The 21,676-nt window shown below is 33.2% G+C and overlaps 1 protein-coding gene across 1 annotated transcript in view; it reads right to left on the reverse strand.

Moving 5' to 3' along the window:
• The window catches only part of LOC140845273 (uncharacterized), a 117,489-nt gene extending 108,045 nt beyond the window's left edge, over positions 1-9,444 (reverse strand). Inside the window, exon 1 of the mRNA XM_073219269.1 lies at positions 8,913-9,444. Coding sequence (XP_073075370.1) covers positions 8,913-9,444 — 532 coding nt within the window. The remainder of the gene's footprint in view (positions 1-8,912) is intronic.
• Positions 9,445-21,676: the final 12,232 nt, after the last annotated feature.

Below are 21,676 nucleotides of genomic sequence, written 5' to 3' on the forward strand. Positions count from 1 at the left end.
GGAAATTAAGTATCTACTACAATGAGACTGAGAGAAGTTTCACAAAGACCCACAGCTGGGGAGGCAGCTAACCTGCTAAGGAGTCAGAAAATCCGAGTTTGAGTATGAGCTTTACTACTTAGAGCTGTGTGAATGTTGTCAAATTGAATCTAATTTCTCTCTGTTTCTTTATATGTAGAATGTGAATGACACTCCCTGTCTCCTAAGAGGATAAATGAGATATATGTAAAAGTACGCGTTTTGTAGACATGCCATCGTCAGGAGCCAGTGCAAGTGGTCACTCTTTGAATTGTCCTTTGGGCCAAAGTAGGTTCTTATTTAAAAAAATAAATAGTAGTAGTAAAACCTCAGATAACTCAAATATGAGATGGACTAATTATTTGACTTATCTGAGAAATTTGGTAAAATTTCATTATTAGTTGATAAACTTTCTAAAGTGTCTGACTCTGTATTTCACATAACTGAACTGCCTTTTGCTTTTAAATGACTGAATAAGGACATCTGGTTCACTACCAAGGCTACCATTCCAAGCACCATTTTTTTAAGTTTCTAGACTAAGTTGCCATCAACTTTCTAGGATATAGTAGGAATATGTTTCGATGAAAAGTCACAGAAAAATTCTCAATAATTGAAGATCTCAGATATTCAGACTTAAGTTATTTTAGATTTTATTGCATATTCTATGTGAAACTGAGAATGTATATGTCGAGTCCTAACCTACCTATTGAACTCCAGACTTAAACATCCCATTGTGTATGTGACACCTCAACTTGAATATCTAATGGGTATCTCAATTTCAACATAACCAAAACATAATTGTGCCCTACACCCCCTTACCCCACCCACTAGTTACTCCCATAGTCTCTCCTATGAACGCCTCCTCCCTACTACATGTCTGTTAGGCTTTTAGGAATACAGTTGTGATTTTCATGGACCTTATAATCTAGAGGGAGATAGTAAAAAGAACAATACTATCAAACAGGAATTGTGCCAATGTGCTAGAGAGAAAAATAACAAAGAAGTGGAACAGGTACTGACATAGTGAGAATGAGGCTCCAAATGAGTTTTAAAGAATGTGGCCAAAGAAGACCTCATTGAGAAGGTGACATTTGAGCAAAGATCTGAATGTGAGGAATGAGCAATGCAGATATGGGGAGTGTGTGCTACACAAAGATCAGCAAGAACAAAGCCCTGAATGCCTCAAATGTTTAAGGAGCAGCAAGGAGGTCAGTGAGACTGGAGCAGAGTGAGCCAGGAAGAGGAACAGAGGAGGTTAGAGAGGTATTAGGGGGTTGGGGTGATGTTTAGATGATGTAGGGTTTCACAAGCCATTGAACTTTCTTTGGCTTTTGTCCCAGATGAGATGGGAAGTACTTTTCAATATCTGTGATGATCCTGTTTATGTCCCCACCCTTTGACACCCTGCCCCAAGGTATAATGTAAATTCTATAAGACCAAGGACTTTGTTAGTCTTATGGATATATGGGATCCTAGAGCACAAGAGGTACCCAGTAAATCTTTGAATGAATGAATAAATGAATGATTGAATCGGACAGCTGCAATATTACTGAAGAATATAAGAATTAAGCATCATCATTGCAACAAAGTTGGAAGAACAAAACACTTCAGGAGATGGGATCCAGGCTGGGCTCTGTGTCTTATTCAGTGTAACCTTGGACAAGTCACTTCCTTGTGCTGAGCTTGAGTTTCCTCATAGAAGAAATGAGGGGGTTTGTTTCTTAGTGGTTTCTCTAATAGCCTATGATTCTGTAAATGCAGGTATTATATCGGTGATTATTGTGACACCTTTTGGATATGCTATGTTCATAGAATTCTGGCATACTTGTCACTATTCTATAAATCATCTTACTGAAAATGATTTTCAGTTCCAAGTTGAGAGAATGTTTCTCCAGCAACTCCTTGAGTGGGTTGTATGTTTGACATAGCCAGGGTGAACCTTGGTATGAGTTTCAAGGTCACTATACTGTACACATGACAGCCTAACTCTTGTACATGCTATCATTGTTAGAACACACTGATGCTCTCTCTGAGCCTCCAACAAATAGAGAATGAAAAAGTCCTTACAAATTTTCTAAAGATAAAGTCTTAATAGAGGTTAAGAAAGGAAAGTTAGATCCATATTAGCCAGATTTTAATGTGAGCAAATAAATTTAGCTCTAAAATCCTTTCTAAAAAATGCATTTTGGTTGGGCTAAGCACAAAGGAAAGACAGGTTCTCAAAAAGAAATTATTAAATCCTAGTATCATGGATTCTGGCCCCGATAGAAACTATCATATGATACACCATTATTTTATGGATATTTTTCACAGGAGCATTGCAAATGTAACTTCATAATATCATACCATATTCTTGACTAAAATCATTAATAAAATCTTAGCAGCAATTCAGGTTTGAGTCTTAGCTTTACTACTTAGAACTTGAATGAATGAATAAATGATTGAGTTGGACAGCTGCAATATTGGCTCATTTTAACACCTGAGTGATACAGTACTGGATCATTTTCAAAAAGTAGATAAGCTCACAGAAAAAAACAAACAAACCAGTATCAACTTCAGGTTTGATAACTTAAAGATTCATAAAAGCATTAAACAAGGTCTCCATTTGAATGCTTTCTAATTTAAATTAAGGTAAGACTTTCACTTTCAAATATTTTAGCACTTGTATCTGGGGTACAATCTTCAATCTCACTAAAACAAAAGAAGAAGAACATTTCATTTTTTATGTATTTAATGAATGAAGAAATTATAGCTAAATAACAATCTGTCAGTCCTTCGTCTTGTGTAAGTAAACCTGGAATAGTATGTCACTTATATCACTGACTTTCCAAATCAAATGAAAATGATTTCTAAATTGACATTTTTTCCCTTTTAAAATAATATACATAACATAAAATTTACCATCTTAACCATGTTTAAGTGTAGTTTTGTGCTTGACTATACCTGAATTGTTATGCAACCATCTCCATAATCCATCTCTAGAACTTTTTCATATGCCCCAACTGAAACTTTGTACTCATTAAATATGAACACCTTCTGTCTCCATCCCTAGACCCACTATTCTACATACTATCTCTATGATTTGACTACTCTAGGTATCTCATATAAATGGAATCATATTTGTACTTTTGTGACTGACATTTCATTTAGGATAATGTCTGTATATGTTGTAGCATTTGACAGAATAATATGGCTGAATAATATTCTATTGAATGTATATACATAACACATTTTGTTTATCCATCCGTCATGGGCTCTGTAAATTGCTTTCACAATTTGGCTACTGTGAATAATGCTGATGTGAACATGAGCATACAAACATTTGAGTCCCTGTTTTCTTTTGGGTATATACCCAGAGGTAGAATTGCTGTATCATAAGTTAACTACTTTTTTGAGAAACTGTCATACTACTTCCCATAGTGTACCATTTAAAATTCCTGACAGCAATGTATAGGGGTTCCAATTGCTTCCACCTTCCTGCCAGCATTTGTTATTTTAGTTATTTATTTTTGATGATAACTCTCTAATGGATGTGAAGTACCATCTCGTAGTGGTTTTGATTAACATTTACTAGAGATCTAGTGATGTTGAGCATCTTTTCGTGTGCGTACTGCCCATTTGTATCTCTTCTCTGCAGATATTTTGTTGTTGTTCATAGGACTTTTAAGAATAATCTATTCTAAATAGTAATCCCTTATCAGATACATAGTTTGCAACTATTGTCTCCCATTCTATGGGCTGACGTTTCACTCTGTTCTTTGAAGCACAAGATTTTAATTTTGATAAAGTTCAACTTAATCTAATTTTTCTTGTTGCTTGTCATATCCAAGAAATTATTGCCATATCCAATTTCATGAGGTTTTTTTCTCCCCTATGTTTTCTTATAAGAGTTCTATAGTTTTATTCAGGTCTTTGATCCATTTTTAGTTAATTTTTATATTTGGTGTAAGATAAGTGTCTACATTTTTTTGTGTGTGGTTATCTAGTTTTCCCAAAACTATTTGTTGAAAAAAACTCTACTTTCCCCATTAAATGGTCTTGGCACACTTATCAAAAATCACTCAACTATATATTAAGTGTTTGTTTCTGGGCTTTTTATTCTATTCCATTGGTCTACATTTCTGTCTTTATGTCAGTACCACACTGTTTTGCAAGTTTTGAAATCAGAAATTCCAATTTTGTTCTTCTTTTTCAAGATTGTTTTGGCTATTAGGAGTCCCCTGAGACACTATATACATTTTAGAGTAATTTAATTTTATTACTGCAAAAAATGACATTAGCATTTTTATAAGGATTGCATTTAAGCTGTAGAATACTTTGGGTAGTATTGACAGCTTAATATTAAGTCTTGCAACCCATTTACATGAGATGCCTTTCCATTAATTTGTCTCTTTTAATTTCCTTCAGTAATGTTTTGTAGTTTTCAGTGTACAAGACTTTTGTATCCTGGTTAACTTTGTCCCAAAGTATTTTATTCTGCTTGATATTAATAAAAATAAATTTTTTTCTCAAATTTCTTTTTGGGTTATTCGTTGTTGGTGTTTAGAAATGCAACTGATTTTTCTATGTTGATTTTTGTATCCAGCAACTTTGATGAATTCATTTATTAGTTCTAAGTTTTGTTCTTTTTTTGTATGGAATCTTTAGTTTTCTACAAACCAGATAATGTCATCTGTGAACAGAGATCATTTTAGTTCTTCTCTGCCAATTTGGGTGCCTTTTATTTATTGACTAGCTGTGGCTAGGATTCCTGGTATTGTGTTGAATAGAAGTGGTGAGAATGGACAACCTTGTCTTATTCCTTACTATAGAGGAAAATCTGTCTGGCTTCCACCCTGAGTATGATGTTAATTATAGGTTTTCTATATATGGCCTTTATTATTTTGAGGTCATTTCCTTCTGTTTCTCATTTGTGTGGTGTTATCATGAAAAGGTGTTGAATTTTGTCAAAAGGTTTTTCAGTTTAGATGAGAACATGTGTGTTTTCCTTCATCCTGCTGATGTGTTGCATTACATTGCCTGGTTTTCATATGATGAACTTGCCTTGTATTTCTAGGATAAATCCCACTTAGTCACGGTGTATAATACTTTTCAGGTGCTGTTGAATTGTTCACTAGTATTATGTTGAAGATTTTTGCATCAGTAATCGTAGGGTCTGTAGTTTTCTTACAGAGTCCTTGTCTAACTTTGGTATCAAGTGATGCTGGCCTCATGAGTTTGGAGATAATCCTTCCTCTTCAGTTTTTTAGAAGTTTGAAGAGGGTTGATGTTTATTCTTGAAATGACTGCAAGAATTCATCAGTGAACCATCTGTTCCTGAGTTTCCCTCTGGTTAGATTTTTGATTACTGATTCACTCTCCTTACTAGTGAAAGATCTGTTCAGACTTTCTATTCCTTCATGATTTGGTCTTCATAGGTCATGTGTTGTAGGAATTTATCCGTTGCATCTATGTTATCCAATTTGTTGGCATACAGTTCATAGTACTTTCTTATAATTCTTTTCATTTCTGCAAAATCAGTTGTAATATTCTTTCCTACATGACTGTAGTTGAGTCTTTCCTCCTTTTTCCTTAAGCAATCTAAAAGTTTGTCAGTTTTATTGATCTTTTTGAAGATCCAAGTATTGTTTTCACTGATTTTCTCTATAATTTTTCTATTCTGTATTTTGTTTATCTCTACTCTAATCTATTATTTCCTTTTGCTATTTTACTTTAGTTTTTCTTTTTCTACTCAAAGTATAAAGTTAGGTTATTGCTATAAAATCTTTTAATGAAGAATTGATAGTGATAAATTTCCCTCTTAATGCTACTTTTGCTGCATCCCAGAAGTTTCAGCATATTTTCATTTTTTTTTGTCTCAAATATTTTCTAATTTCCCTTATGAATTCTTCTTTGATGCATTGGTTGTTTAAAAATGTTAGTTTCCACTTATTTGTGAATTTTCTACTCTTCCTTCTGCTATTGAATTCTGATTTCATTGTAATTGGAAAAGGTACTTTTTATGATTTCAGCCTTATAAAATATATTAATATTTGTTTTGTGATCTATATATACAAGGTTTATCCTGGAGGATGTAACATGTACTTGAGAAATGTGTATCCTACTCTTGCTGGGTGGAGTGTTCTGTACATGCCCATTCGGTCCGATTGGTTGATAGTGTTAATAAAGTCTTCCAAATATTCCATTTGGTTGTTCAATCTACTATGAAAAGTAGTCTATTAAAGTACCCTACATTACTGTAGACCTGTCTATTTGTCTCTTTAATTTTGTCAATATCTGCTTCATATATTTGGAGGTCTTGTGTTTGTTGCAAATGTGTTTATAATTGTTATATCTTCTTGGTGAATTAACTTTTCTTCATTATGTAAACATTATATAATTGTCTCTTCTAACAGGTTTTCACTTAGTCTATTGTGTTTGATATTAATAGAGCTATCCTTGTTCTCTTTGTTTCTGTTTGCATGGAATATCTTTTCCCATCCTTTCGCTTTAAACCTTTGTGTCCTTATATCTAAAGTGAATTTTTATAGTCCATATGTAGTAAGTCAAAAAGGCACTTAATACACCCAACCTACCAAACCTCAGAGCTTAACGTAGCCTCCTGTAAACACACTCAGAACAATTATGTTATCCTACAAAGTCATCTAACACAGAAACTCTTTTATAATAAAGTGTTGACTAATGTTATTTATTGAATGCTGTACTAAAGTGAAAAATGGAATGGTTGTATGGGTACAGAATAGTTGTAAATATATCAGTTTTTTTTTTATTTTTGTGACTGCATGGCTGTCTGGGACCTGCAGCTCACAGCTGCTGCCCAGCATCACAAGAGTATTGTATCATGTATTGGCAGCCTGGGGAAAGTTAAATATTCAAAATTTGAAGTTTGGTTCCTAAGAATGTGTATCACTTTTGCACCACTGTAAAGTCAAACAGTCTTAAGTTGAACCATTTTTAGGTGGGACTGTCTATATTTTGGATCATGTTTTTAAATCCATTCTATCAATCTGTCTTTTAGTTGCAGTGTACACACAATTTATACTTAAAGTAATTACTACCAGGGAAGCATTAATTTTTACCATTTTGTTTTCTGCATGTCTTATAGCCTTTTTATCCCTTATTTCCTCCACCACTGCCTTCCTTTGTGTTAGCTGAGGTTTTGTAGAGATACATTTTGATTCCCTTTTCATTTGCTCCTATGTATTTTCTATAGGTATTTTCTTTGTGGTTACCACAGGGATTAGACATAACATCCTAAGGTTATGATGGTCATCTTAAGTTGATACCAACTTAACATCAATTGCAAAAACTCTATTCCTTTATAGATCAGCCCCATCTCATCTGTTATTCATGTCCCAAATTATGTTTTTAACTATTCTGTACCAATGAGTGTAGATTTATAAATATTTTGATGCATCTTTCTTTTAGGTCCTATGGAAAATAGAAAGTGTAATTATGAACTAAAATTATAATAATACTGTTTTTTTTTATGTTTGTATGTTTACCATTACTAGAGAACTTTATATTTCCATATGGCCTTGAGTTCCTGTTTAGCATCCTTTAGTTTCAATTTGAAGGGCTTCTTTTAGCATTTCTTGTAGGCCATATCTATCACCTATGAAGGATATTTTTGCTGGTTATTAAGTTCTCAGCTCTCACTTGACAGCTTACATTATTTCAGTTCTTTAAACATATCATACACTGCCTTCCAGCCTGGAAGGTTTCTTCTGAAAATTTCACTGATGGTTTTATGGGGATCTCTTGTATGAGATGTGTCTTTTCTCTCTTACTGCTTTCAAGATTCTTCTGTGTCTTTGGCTTTTGACAGTTTGAGTATGTCTCAGTATGGACCCTGTGTGTTTGGCTGATTGGAGTTCATTGAGGTTATTTGTATATTGGTGCCTTTCTTCAGTTTTAGGGAAGTTTTAGACATTATTTAGCCTCAGATAATCTCCATACCCTTTCTCTCTCTTTTGGGACTCCCATAATGCTTATTACATTGAATATGTTTAATTGCATAGAATAAGTAAATCCTGTATCAAGCAATTTTATTCAGTTGGAATTATTTGCAATCCAATATAGCAAGATAATAGCATTATTAGGTCCTGTTTGTGATTATTGTTTTTGAAACTTTTATTAAAAAAAACTGGATATTAAAAGTGCTCATTGCTGGTAGGCATATTCAGTGGATAGAGTTAATATGTACACCCAGAAACGTGTATATCCTCTATCTATTTCTATGTTTATTCATCTCCCAATGTAAGTATAGCAACAGAAGCTTACACCAGTGTATCCAATTCCAATCCGGTACCATAGGCTTCATTCTTGTCTTCATCTTTCTCACATTTTAAGTCCCTGCTGGTGTCCTTTATCCTTAAGATATTTACTTATTTCTTCATGTCCCTCCTGTTTAACCATTCCCCAATCCAGCCAACTGCTTGCACATCATTAATGTCTGTCTCTTCTATCATGACCACCTGAATTAAAGGAAATAAAAGGGAAAGAAATTGAAATGATAAATATTTTTGAAGAGAAAAGATACAGAACAAAATGACAAGGAAGAAGAAATTGATGAAGTAAGCAAGATGGAGGAAAAGAGACCCTTGTTCATGCACCCCCTTAGCAAGACTAGCTGGCAACCATCCATGCTCAAAAACGCCTTTGTGGGAGCTTTGGCATCCAGGTGGGAAATCATGAAATTCCAGTGAGTCCAAGACCATGAAAAGTGATTTTGAGAAGGTAGGTCTGCCCCCAAGAGGCTGACTCACCTACTGTGGTCCTGATCTCAGACCCAGGAACAGCTCTGTACCACAAAGGAGTAGGCTTCAGCTCCATCAGCCATGGTCCTGTTACACCATATGCCAAGGCACCTGGTAGGAGTCACCCACTTATACCTTGGATAGCAGGTACACAGACTTCACTCCAGCTGTGGACCCTGAAGTGGCTTGTGAACCAGCTCCAGACCCCATTGGCTTTGATTTGAGAGCCCCTGGAAGTAAACCCACCCAACATGGCCTGACTATAGATTCTAAAAGGGCCCAATTCACAGCTGCAGTCCCTCCCAGGCATAGTAAGGAGGCAGTCCTGCTCATCAGACACCTGGTCAGAGATATGCCCATGCATGCCTCTGGAGCTAGGTCTGCAGACCTCAGTGTTGACTGTGGACTCTGTGGAACAATCTGAGGACTCAGTTCCAGCTCCTCTCAGCCATGGTCCAGGTCCAGTTTCTCCCACACAGGGCCCCATCCAGTGACCAGGCAGCAGCCCTCCCAGGGATGGTAGGCGCCACATCTGTTCATGCACATGGTAGTAGGCCTGCTCTCTGAGGACCCAGCTGTAGATGTGCAAACTGACTGTTCCAGCACTGCCCCACTTAATAAGGTACTGGAGGCAGTCATGTCCTTCCAGGGACCAGACAAAATCCATGACTATCCAAGACCCACAAGCCTGCCAACAGTGGACCCCACTGTGGACTCCACAACTGCCTTAAGATAAGCTCCAATCTAGCATGACTATGACTCTGCAGGTAATCCCATCAGACTGAGGAAGTGACAGGATAAGCTCTTTACTTGCCAAAACCAGTTTGCTTAGATGGGAAGAAATGTTTGATTCTTTAAATACATAAACACTATTGCAAAGCTACATGGATCGTGAACAGTCAGGCAAATATGGCAACACCAAGAAAAACTTAAAAAGCCGTAGTAACCAACTGCAGAGAAATGGAGATCTGTGAGTTTCTAGACAAAGAATTGAATGAAGTCAATTTAAAGTACTCAGTGAAATGCAAGAGGACATAGACAAATAAACAAAATCAGGGAAAAAATGTAGTAACAAAATGAGAGGTTTAATAAAGAAGAAGAAACCATGAAAAAGAATAAAACAGAAACCCTGGTATTGAAGAATATAATGAACATCTAAATTTATAAAGCAAATATTAACAAAATTGGAAGAAGATACAGACACTAACACACTAATAGTAGGAGATTTTAATACTGTACTTTTCAACATGGGATAGATCATCGAGACAGAAAATTAATAGGAAAAGAGCAGACCTGAATAACACTATAGAGCAAATGAACCTAATCGACATACACAGAGCATTCCATCCAACAGCACTGGAATATACATACTTCTCAATGCACACAGAACATTCTCTAAGATAGATCTTATGTTGGGCTGCAAAGCAAATCTTAGTAAGTATGAAAAGACTGAAATCATATCAAGTTTTTCTCTATCACAATTGTATTAATAACAGGAGGAAAATGGGAAAAATTCAAATATGTGGAAAGTAAACAATACACTCCTGAATAACCAATGAGTTAAAGAAGAAATCAAAAGGGAAATCAGAAAGTATCTTGAGACAAATGAAAATTAAAACAGAACATACTAAAATTTACAAGATGGAGCAAAAACAGGTCAAAGAGAAATGCTTATAGCAGTAAATGCCAATGTTAAGAAAAAAAATTTCCATCTAACTTTATACCTCAAGAAATTAAATCCAAAGTTAATAGTAGGAAGGATATAATAAAGATTAGATCAGAAATAAATGATATAGATACTAGACAAGAGGAAAAAATCAATAAAACAGAGTTGGGTTTTTGAAAAAATAAGTAAAATTGACAAAACTTTAGACCAACCAAGAAAAAAAGAGAAAGGATTCAAATATATAAAGTTATAAATGAAAGAGATGAGATTACAACCAACACTAGAGGAATACAAAGTATCATGAGGCTTCTATGAACAATTATATGACAGCAAAGTGGATAACCTAGGATACATGGATAAACCTACCAAGACTGATTCATGAAGGAATTCAAAACCTGAACATACCAGTAATGAATGACTTGGGTTGTTGGGCAGTAATCAAATTATCCCAGTAAATAGAATTCCAGGAGAGGTGGTTTCACTGCTGAATTCTAACAAGTATTTAAAGAAGAAATAATGTCAATTGTTCTCAAATTCTTCTCAAAATTTGAAGAGGAGAAAACACTCCCAAATGCATTTTATGAGGCAATATTACTCTGATACCTAAGTCAGATAAGGGTGTTATAAGAAAACTACTGGCCAATATACCTGATGAATATAGATGCACAAATTTTAAATAAAATACTAGCAAACCAAATTTGAAAGCACATATAAATGATCATATACCATGATCTGGTGGGATTTGTCCCTGGAGTGAAAGGATGGTTAAACATACACAAACCAATAAATGTAATTCATCACATCTATAGAATGAAAGATAAAAATCATGATTGATCATCAATAGATGCAGAAAAAGCATTTGACAAAATGTAACATCCTTTCATGATAGAAACCCTTGACATATTACATATAGAAGGAAGATCCCTCAACACAATAAAGTCCATATACAAAAATTCACAGATAACATTATAATCAATGCAGAAACATTGAAAGGTTTTCCTCTGAGATCAGGAATAAGGCAAGGTTGCCCACTCTTATACTCCTTTTCAGTATGTTACTGAAAGTCTTAGCTAGAACAGTTAGGCAAGACAAAGAAATAAAAAACATCCTAATCAGAAAGGAAGAAGTAAAACTGTCACTGTTTGTGGATGACATGATCTTATATTTGGAAAATCCCAAAATCAATAAGAAAAATACCATGAAATTCATCCATAATTTTAGTAAAATGGTAGGATACAAAATCAACCTACAGAAGCAATGGCATTCCTTTACAATAATGATGAAACATTAGAAAAAGAATAGAGAACACTATCTGAATCACAATAGCATCAAAAACAATAAAATACTTAGGAATAAATTTAAGGAAGTGGAATATATGTAAAATGAAAACTATAAGACTTTGCTGAAAGACGTTGAAGACACAAACAAATGGAAAGACATCCTGTGTTCATGGTTTGGAAGATTAAACATTGTTAAAATGGCCATGCTACACAAAACCATCCACAGATTCAACTGAATCCTCATCAGAATACCAAAGGCATTTCATTTCCTCACAAAAATAGAAGAAATAATCCTAAAATTTGTGTGGAATGACAAAAGACTCTGAAAAGCAAAAGCAATACTGAAAAAAAAAAATCAAGAAGTATCATACTTACTGGTTTCAAAGTATGTTTCAAAACAGTATTAATTAAAATAGTATGATAAGGGCAAAAAAAAAAAAAAAACAGACACATCAACCAGTGGAACCAAATAGCTCAGAATTATATCCCAGGTTATACAGTCAATTAATATCTGAAAAGAGAAATAAGGACATCCAATGGGGGAAGGATAGTCTCTTCAGCAAATGGTGCTGGAAAACTGGAGAAACATGTAGAACAATGAATTCAGACCTCTATCTCACACATGTTAACTCAAAGTGGATCAAAGACTTAACACTGAAGACCTAATATTAAAGTCCTAAAAGAAAACATAGGGATGAAGCCCATCAGTATTGGAGTGGCAATGATCTTTTTCACATGATGCCCAAAGCACAAACAACAGAAACAAAACTCATCAAATGGGACTTCATCAAACTCAAAACGGTCTGCATAGCAAAAGAAACAATTATCAAAATGAAACAGCAGTCTACAAAATGGGAGAAAAAATTTTCAAACTATATATTGGATGAGGGATTAATATACAAAATATGTAAAGAACAGGTTATTAGAAAACAATGTGACTAAACAATGGGCAGAATAACTAAATAGACATTTTTCCAAAGAAGACCTGTAAATGGCCAACAGGTACATGAAAAAATAATCAATATCATTAGGGAAATGCAAATCAAAACCACGAGATATTATCTCACCCCTGTTAGAATGGCTGTCATCAAGAAGATGACACAAGTTCTAGTGAGGCTCTGGTGAAAAGGAACCCTTATACACCTCTGGTGGGGATGAAATTAGTCCACCTATATGGAAAACAATATGGAGTTTCCTCAAAAAATTAAAAATAGATTATGTGGTCTAGTAATTACACCTCTGTGTATATACCCAAAGGAAATGAAAGCAGGATTTTGACAAGATATATGCAGACCCATGTTTATTACAGCATTATTCACAATAGCCAAAATACTTAAAAATTTTGAATGCCCATCATTGGATAAAACTGTTATGGGTACATGTACACAATGGGATATTATTCAGCCATGTGAAAGAAAGCTATTTTGCCATTTGTAAAGTTATGGATATACCTTGAGAACATGTTAAAATAAGTCAGGGAAAGACTAGTATTATATGATATCAGTCATCTGTAGAGTCTAAAAATGTCAAGTCTGTAAAAAAGGGAGTAAAATGACAATTATCATGGAATGGGAAGTAGGTGGATAAGATTGATCGTGTTTAAGGATATAAAGTTGTAATGACTAGTATAGAAGCCATAGAGATCTAATGCCCAGTATAATGAATATAGAAATTAATATTTCACTAGAATCTAATGTGGTAGATATTGCTTCAAAAGCAATCATATTACAAAATGTAAATGTACAAAGTAAAAGCTGCGCACCTTGAATTTACCAAATGTTAACGTGTCAAATTAAAAAAAAAAAACCCAACAACCTGAAGTGTATACACAATAAAATCTTCAGATGACAATACAAAAATATAATTTGTTAAATTCATCGTAAACATTCTAAAATGCTCTTGCTGTTTATTTCTTTCAAAATATAAGATCTATTAAATCTTATTCTTTTAAGACAGGAAAGAATAGATTTATGTTTTCAAACAGAGATATATTTCATATTTGTGTGTAGGCAACAGATTCTGTGTGCCTCTGTGTCTCTGTATAAGAAAAGCTTGAAGAACAACATTATCTCCCTGAGATTAAGTTCAGTTAGGGAAACAAGACATATCTGTGTGAAACATAGTAAAAAATACTACAAATGCAAATGAGATCACAAGGTAGCATGTGATTAATTCCAAGTGAATGCTGTTCTGTGATATTATTAGAAAAGGTTAGGGTATGGGAAAAGCTTTATGAAAGGAGACTAAACCATAAAGAATGACCAGATTTCATTAAACAGGACTTTTTTCAGTCTTGTATTAGATTTAGTGTGATACTTAATATATTATGGTACTAATAGAGTAACTCAACAGAATAATTGCATTTTTAAATTCAACGTATTGTAAAATATGTGACAAAAATGAAATACCTGTAAAATAATCACAGGGAGGCTGAGATTCATTTATTCTTTAAGTTAAATAACATTCTTTATTTCTAAATTCTGGAGTAGATGGGCCATTATTCATAAAAATAGAAAATCCATTTGATATGAAAATGCAAAGAAAGAAGAAAATGCTTCTTGAAATTGACTTTAATCAGTAGGTTACACAAATGTTCATAATATTAACCTGGGTGAAAATTTAAGGTATATTTATTCTTCCTGTCATATTATATTCAAATGAAGAAAATCATCTCTCTCTAAATTTTTTTTTGAATGTGGAAATTATTTTACAGTACTTATTTTAAGTACCTCTTATGTCTCCCTTTCTGTCTCCAGAATAAGTTCCCTTATTATTCATGATTAAAAATATTAAATTACTGTGAAAACTTTCAAATTTGGCAAGTATGTAGTAAATAGATTTCATTTTTTTACTTACACAGCTTATGTGCTATTTGAGCACATAAAGTTTTTAGGTTTGCTATCAGAGCCATGTGGAGAAATTTGGTAGCTGGGTTAAGCCATGGCAGGAGGACCAGGTATTTAGGATTTATTTCTCTAATAAAATACTTAGTACATTTTAGACACGTAGTAGTATTTTTTTCTAGTTCCTCTACCTATATCATATATCCTCTTTTTAAATGTCTTGCTTGTGTGAACAGCTATAAGAGTTGTAGAAATGAATGTCATGCCTTTATTTGAAGGAACATGGGAGAGAATTGAATAGGAAAGGAAATGAAGGAGATTTCTGAGGTGATGATAATGTTCCTATCTTGAAAAGGGTTTGCGTTACCTATGAACATTATCAAAACTCAGCCAATGTACACTTAAGGAATATACTACAAGTGGTCTGTCGTATATTCACTACTGAATTTCATCTTGGTTGCTTCTAAGTTTTGCCAATCATCAATAAAGCTGCTATAAACATTTGTGTGTAGGCTTTTGTGAGGACATAAATTTTCAGTTCGTTAGGATAAATTCTAAGCAACACAATTGCTGGATCTTATGGTTAAAAGGTATGCTTGCTTTCGTAAGAGACTGCCAATGTGTCTTCCAAAGTGGCTGTACAATTTTGCATTTCCAACACCAGTGAATGAAAATTGCTATTGCTCCACATCCGTACCAAGATTTAATGTCAGTGTTTTGGATTTCAGCCATTCTAGCATGTGTGTTTAAACAATTGTTCTGTTTTGGTACAACTGTTTTGTGTTTAAACAAATGTACAGTGTTTTGGATTTCAGCCATTCTAACATGTTGTTTAAACAATTGTACTGTTGTTTGAATTTGAAATTCGCTAATGATAAATGATGCTGAACATCTATTCATATACTTATATACTATTTAAACCATAGTTCAGATATCTACCTATATCTTCTTAGGTAAGGTGTCTGTTCAGATCTTTTGCTTTTCATTGGGTTGCTTTTTATTGAGGTTTTTTTGCATGTGTGTATATATTTTATACATTATTGAGTTCCTTGCATATTTTGGATACCAATCCTTTATCAGATAAGTGTTTCACAGATATTTTCTTTTAGTTTGTGGCTCATCTTTTCATTTTCTTAGTGTCTTTTACAGTGCAAAGTGTTTAATTATATTAAATTTCAACTTACCAACTTTTTTTCACGGACCATGTTTAGTGTTGTACCTAAGAAGTCATCACCACCCCCAATGTTAGTTAAATTTTCTCCTGTGTTATCTTCTAGGAGTTTTATAGCTTTGCATTTTGCATTTTTGTCTATGATTCATTTTGAGTTAAATTTATGAAAGGTGGAAAGTTTGTGTTTAGATTCCCGTTGTTGTTTTTGCATATGGATGCCCAGGTATTCCAGTTCTACTTGGAAAGACTGTCCTTTCTCAATTTAATTTTTTTTGAGTCTTTGACAAAAAGCAGTTGACCTCTAGAATTCCTTCTTTGTAATTCCCTTTTCTATAGTACTTCATTCTGGGTTAATTTTTTGTCGTAGTTGGACCAAATTTTTGTAGATATTCACTTAATATCAATCACCAAGAAGGAAAACAAACTGATTTTTGTGTATTTTTTTACTAGTAAGCAAAGTTCTCAAATTTATCTATTCCACTGGGTAAAATTCCTTGAAGGAAAGGAGATTGAACTAACAAGACTAAAGTAGCATTTAAAAAAATAGAAAGTGTGCTTTTTTTCCCATAGATCTTAACATCATAGATCTTACCTTTATAAGAATATCTTCAAAATAGATTTTCAAGTGCAGTTTATTAAAATATATAAGATTAATAGTTTTGCTAGAATATATAAATACTGTTAAAAGTTCAATAGCAATGTTAATTCCCAGTAGTATAATTTGACAAATTATATGAGGAAATAACAGGAAATTTATACAACTCATCATTAAATAGGAAATGGGTTATATTAAGTCATTTTTTATTCCTGCAAAATTAAGTAACTAAGAGGGATACCCTTTGCCAAGAGATCATAAAAATTCATAAGTAATAATCTCTTAAGGCTAAAGGTGTATAATTGATCATTTTTCTTTTATTTTCACATCCTGTCATTTTTCTGGATAGTTTAGTTTCTGGAATGTTAGTTATATATATTTCAACACGGTTTACATGGATAATTCTTTAGAAAATATATTTTTCCTTATGTCTAAATTATCCCTGAATCTAATATCACTGTGGAGGTAATTATAAAATATCACGAAATTTAATAACAGTTCCAATTTATCATGATATATTAAAATAAATATTCATGTACTTTTAAAGAATAAAATAAATTGTGCCCAGCAGTTTTGATGTTTAGTAAATTCATACATGAGCAGCACATTTACCATATGCCAATGTTTGATTCTATTGAACAAGTTGCCTCAACTTTAATAAAAATAATTACCTGCATACATGTACTCATATCTAAAAGTTATAATTGTGCAGAAGTGAAAAAGGTATAAAGACTCCATAAACACAAATATGATAAACCCACTTTATTGATTAAGTCTCTATATTAGGAAAACATTTTCATTTATAGTTAATATATTTTAATTATGGGTTAAAATAATCCAGAAAGAAAAAAATTGTCTACAGCTTCAGTGTATGAAATTATGTAAGCAGGAGTAATGCAAGCAATCTCCCACAATTTCAGAAAACAAGAAGAAATGGCGGCATGAACTTAAACAATAGTAGTGTAAGGGAGAAAAGTAGATGGATTTGAATGATACAGAGGTCTAATTGACCAAATGTTGAGAGTTAGGAAAAGAAAGGAATCAAGAGTAATTTCCATTTTTCTGGCTTGCACAACTGATTAGTAGGTGGGATCATGAAAAAGATAACAGATGATATACCCTTACAACATTTTAAAGAGAAAGTGAGGGTCTAGATATCTATGTAATTGATCCTAACAAGCAAAAGCAGCTATTTTTTTATGAAGAATAAAGCATAAAGCATAATGTAAACTGTTTTATTTATCAGCAGTGAACTTTCCATCACCTGTCATCAAACTCCAGGAAGCAGTTGAAGTTTGTGGGGTTGGTCAATAGATGTTTCATTTGTGATATTTCTGACTAGCAGAATTTAATTTCAAGGAGGCTTAAGTCATAGAAAATGTTTTCTTTTAAAATATAGCAAAGTTTAAAAAACAATCCGCATTTTGAAAAAAAATGAAACACATAGAGAAAATCCAAAAGAATCTAAAACCAGAATGATGAGGCAAGATAGAGAAAGCAAGTCTGAGTACAGCACCTATTAGATACGTAGTTTGAGTGAAGATCTCCTATGTGGGGATAAGTCAGGTAGCTGTGGGGTGGCAGAAGCAAGGATTCTTAGGTTAAAAAAATATGCATGGGGATAAAAGGTATATGGGAAATCTGTGTATCTTTCCTTAAATATTGTTGTAAAATTAAAAATAATTTAAAAATAGTTTTAATTAGAAAAACTATAATGCAATTTTTAATGTGTCACACATAAACCAAATTAAGCACTTCGTTTTTAAAAAAATGCTTATCCAAAGAAAGAGTTAAAAGACTACACAATATTGGACAAAGAAAAAATCATGTTATAAATATAGCAAATTGAACATATTCATTGTATTTCCACAGAGAGTTTAATAGAATCCAAAATTTCAGAGTCAGAATGTAAGGCAAATACCCTGTATGGTCTATGTAGTGACTCTCCCTTTGGATTTATTCTATTTTGGTAAAAACTAGGAATAGGAAGATCAGAGAAATCAGCAGGATGGCAGTAGCCCAAGCCAGATCACAGGTGAAGCCGGAGAATGGGCAACATCATTTTCCAGCTCTGAAGCTTCCTTCCTGGAAGCAATGCCAAGATAGAGGATGTAAACATACATTTCTGAATAGTTAGTTCATTTACACTGATTATAACCCATGCCAGTTGGGAGAACTGTAAGGTCATAATATCCTATAAATGCTTTAATTGCATTCTCATTATAGTATCATCTACTTGAAACCCAAATTCACGACTTCTTGGTCCTATTCTGCATTACACAATTCTGTTCAGAACACCTCCCTGATTCCTTCTCCAAGTGGAGCCAGGTAAAACATGTTGATGCCTAGAATTATTGTTTTTTTTTTGCCCATCATGTTTTTCATCATCATATAGAAAGAGAAACAAACTGATACAACGTTAAAATAATTAAAATTAATAATAAGATACTGTGTGTTATTAGAGAAAGCAAAATCTTCCTTATAAAAACTATAGACAGAAACTAAAAAACAGATAAAGATTTTACGAATTTTTTAAATGTATGCGCAAAACAAACAATAAGTAAACATAAAAAACAAATGTAAATCAGATTCAAGATGGAAGAGTAATAATTTAGCCTTTCTCCTTCATAAAATTCAATTGAAATGACATTGTATATCTACAGAATGCTAATAACAAAAGTATAAATTCATAGCAAAATAAGAAATTGTACCATCAACAGAAGAGAAACACAGACAAATTCCTGGAGGAGAGAAAGCAGATGGTTTATTGACTGAGACCTCTTAGGAGAAGACTTCTAATTTTGCATAGAAAAGATTATAATAGAGAATCTGAATGCAGTGATGGGCTGTTGGAGAAGAAATCATGGTAATGAATTAAAGAACTGTCTTTGAAAATATGTATGTTTCATGTACAAGGAGCAACTGGTTGTATTTCCTTAGCCAAACTCAAGAAATACTTTCTAAATAACCATTCCACAGAAGGGAACTAGTCTGGTAATTGGAGAGCTCACAGAGGTTAAGACAATTTACAATCCCCAAATTAAACAAGAAAAAAAAAAAAAAGGAAAGAAAGAAAGTACCACTCAGTTTTGGATTAATTATTAAGTGTGCCAATCCCAGAGAAGACTCCTCATTATTATAGTGCTTTGGAGCATCATCTCCCTAGCACGTACCTTAATCGAAGGCTGTCTCTACTTAGAGCCTGCTCATTTTCCAGAGCTTAGGTTTATTTCTTGCATAATGCCAGCTAAGGTGTTTGCAGACTTCCACCATTGCAAAAAAATAAAATGTCAATAGCAATACCAATCAAATAGTCTTCATTTATAAATATTAAATACTAATTAAGGGTTAACATATCTTTGAAGATTGCTAGCAGCAAAAAGAGAAAGATCAGGATATAAAAAAACTGAACCAAGATTCTAAAACTTATAAAGATAATGTGAAGAATGGAAGAGACTTTTTAAAAATGTAATTAATAGTCCTAAAAATGATCAAGAGTACAGCATATCTGTTTTAAGAAACTAAAACAACAACAAAAGGGTTAAATAATGAAATATTCTCACAGCAGAAATTATAATATATATTATTACTTAAAATATTTTAAACTATTATAATTCATTTAATGAAATGCAAAATTTAACAAAAGTTTATACGTTCTTTTCATGTATTTTAGAATATCAAGTAATAATTTGAATTTGTTAAGCTGTAATACTTGAAAAATAATCAAATAGCATGTTGAACAGCAACATAATGTGAATAATGTTGGTATTATGGAGAGCATGTTATGATAACGGGAGACAGGCAGCATGCTTCAGTAGAAAGAGGATTGGACCAGGAGTTAGGAGGCCAGGTTGTAATGTCAGCCTTGATTGAAATTTATGGTCTGACTTGGAAAACTATTTTCCATCACTGGTAACAGTTTTTCTCCTCTATAAATTCAGTTTCCATCATATTTGTTTCTTTATTACTATCATTCAATTCACACCAATGTTTTTATCAGTTACCTGTAGTGTATTTAAATATGTAAACTTTGCTTATCTAGATATTTAAGAGAGTGTGTTTTAATTTAGGCTTCTATGAATATTTTTTGCCTGTTCTGTATGGTTTTGTTTTTGTTTTTTCCATCTCTATGTATTCTGTGAGTGCAGCATCTGTAGCTTACATTTTTGTAGTTCATAATTGTTTCTGGCTACCTTGCCATACTTACCTTGGGTGCAGCGGCCAGCTCTTCTGCATCTGCAGTTCTCACAGGGGCGGCCGCCTAGAAAGAATGGGTGAAGTGTCTAACTGCAACATTGGCACACTCAGAATAGCAAGCTTCTCATATTCTTTTGTTTGCTTAACAAATCATGTAGGACAAAATCAAGCAGCAGACCAAACATGCCTTAGCACTACCCTAGGGTGCAGTCCCATTTTCATGCATGGTCACATGCTCATTGTCACCCTTTGCAGTTTATCTAATGACATCATTTTCCTTATCTGACATGCCAGATGTGCTCTAAGCTTTTATGACCAAAATTCAAATTCCCTCCGGAAGATAAACTTATGTACTCCAAAATAATCCAATTTTCAATATTCATTTCTGCTTTAGTAAAGCAGAGGAAATAAGAGTGGAATTTTAATCCCAAATCTTGATTTTAGCCAATTATAACTATCTCTCGCTGTAAGGTAAATTCAACAAGGCACAGAGACTGCCTATATTATTCACTTACTTGTATGTAGAAGGCATTTAATAAATATTTATTATAAGTTAACAAACTATCAAAATCTCTCAGATTCAGAATCCACATAGTCATTTTGAACTGGTTTATTATTTAAGCTACTGATAATCAAGCCCTTTTTTAGAAAGAGATGTCTTTGACTCATTAAATAGTCCGTAGGAGACAGGAAATAATCTATAAGAATAATCAAAACAGTTTTTCCATTGTCTACAGAAATAACATAGCAAAAAAATCTGCCTTTGATTATGAAATACATTTTATTTCCACACTAAATTTCTAGAAAGTACCATATTTAAAAAATCTCACTAATTTACCTATTAGCAGCATTAAAATACAAATATTAAAAACACAAAATAGGCTTATTGCGATAATTTCTCCATTATTTGCATGAAACAAAAATGTTTTTCTGTCTCTCTTTAGACAGAGAATAGTCTGTGTAATTTTATTTCAGCATTAAATATAAAATAATGAGAGCTGATTGTTAATCAAATGGAATCAACTCTCTTTCCTTTAAAGTCAGCTTAAGATAACTTATCTGGAAGAGATACTTTTATTTTTATTGGATCATCATATCCCCAAGTCAATGCTATTTAAACTTAAGTGCGCCTAAGAATCAGTGGGAA

The sequence above is a fragment of the Manis javanica genome, chromosome 12, assembly GCF_040802235.1.
Source record: "Manis javanica isolate MJ-LG chromosome 12, MJ_LKY, whole genome shotgun sequence".
Lineage (NCBI taxonomy): Eukaryota > Metazoa > Chordata > Mammalia > Pholidota > Manidae > Manis > Manis javanica.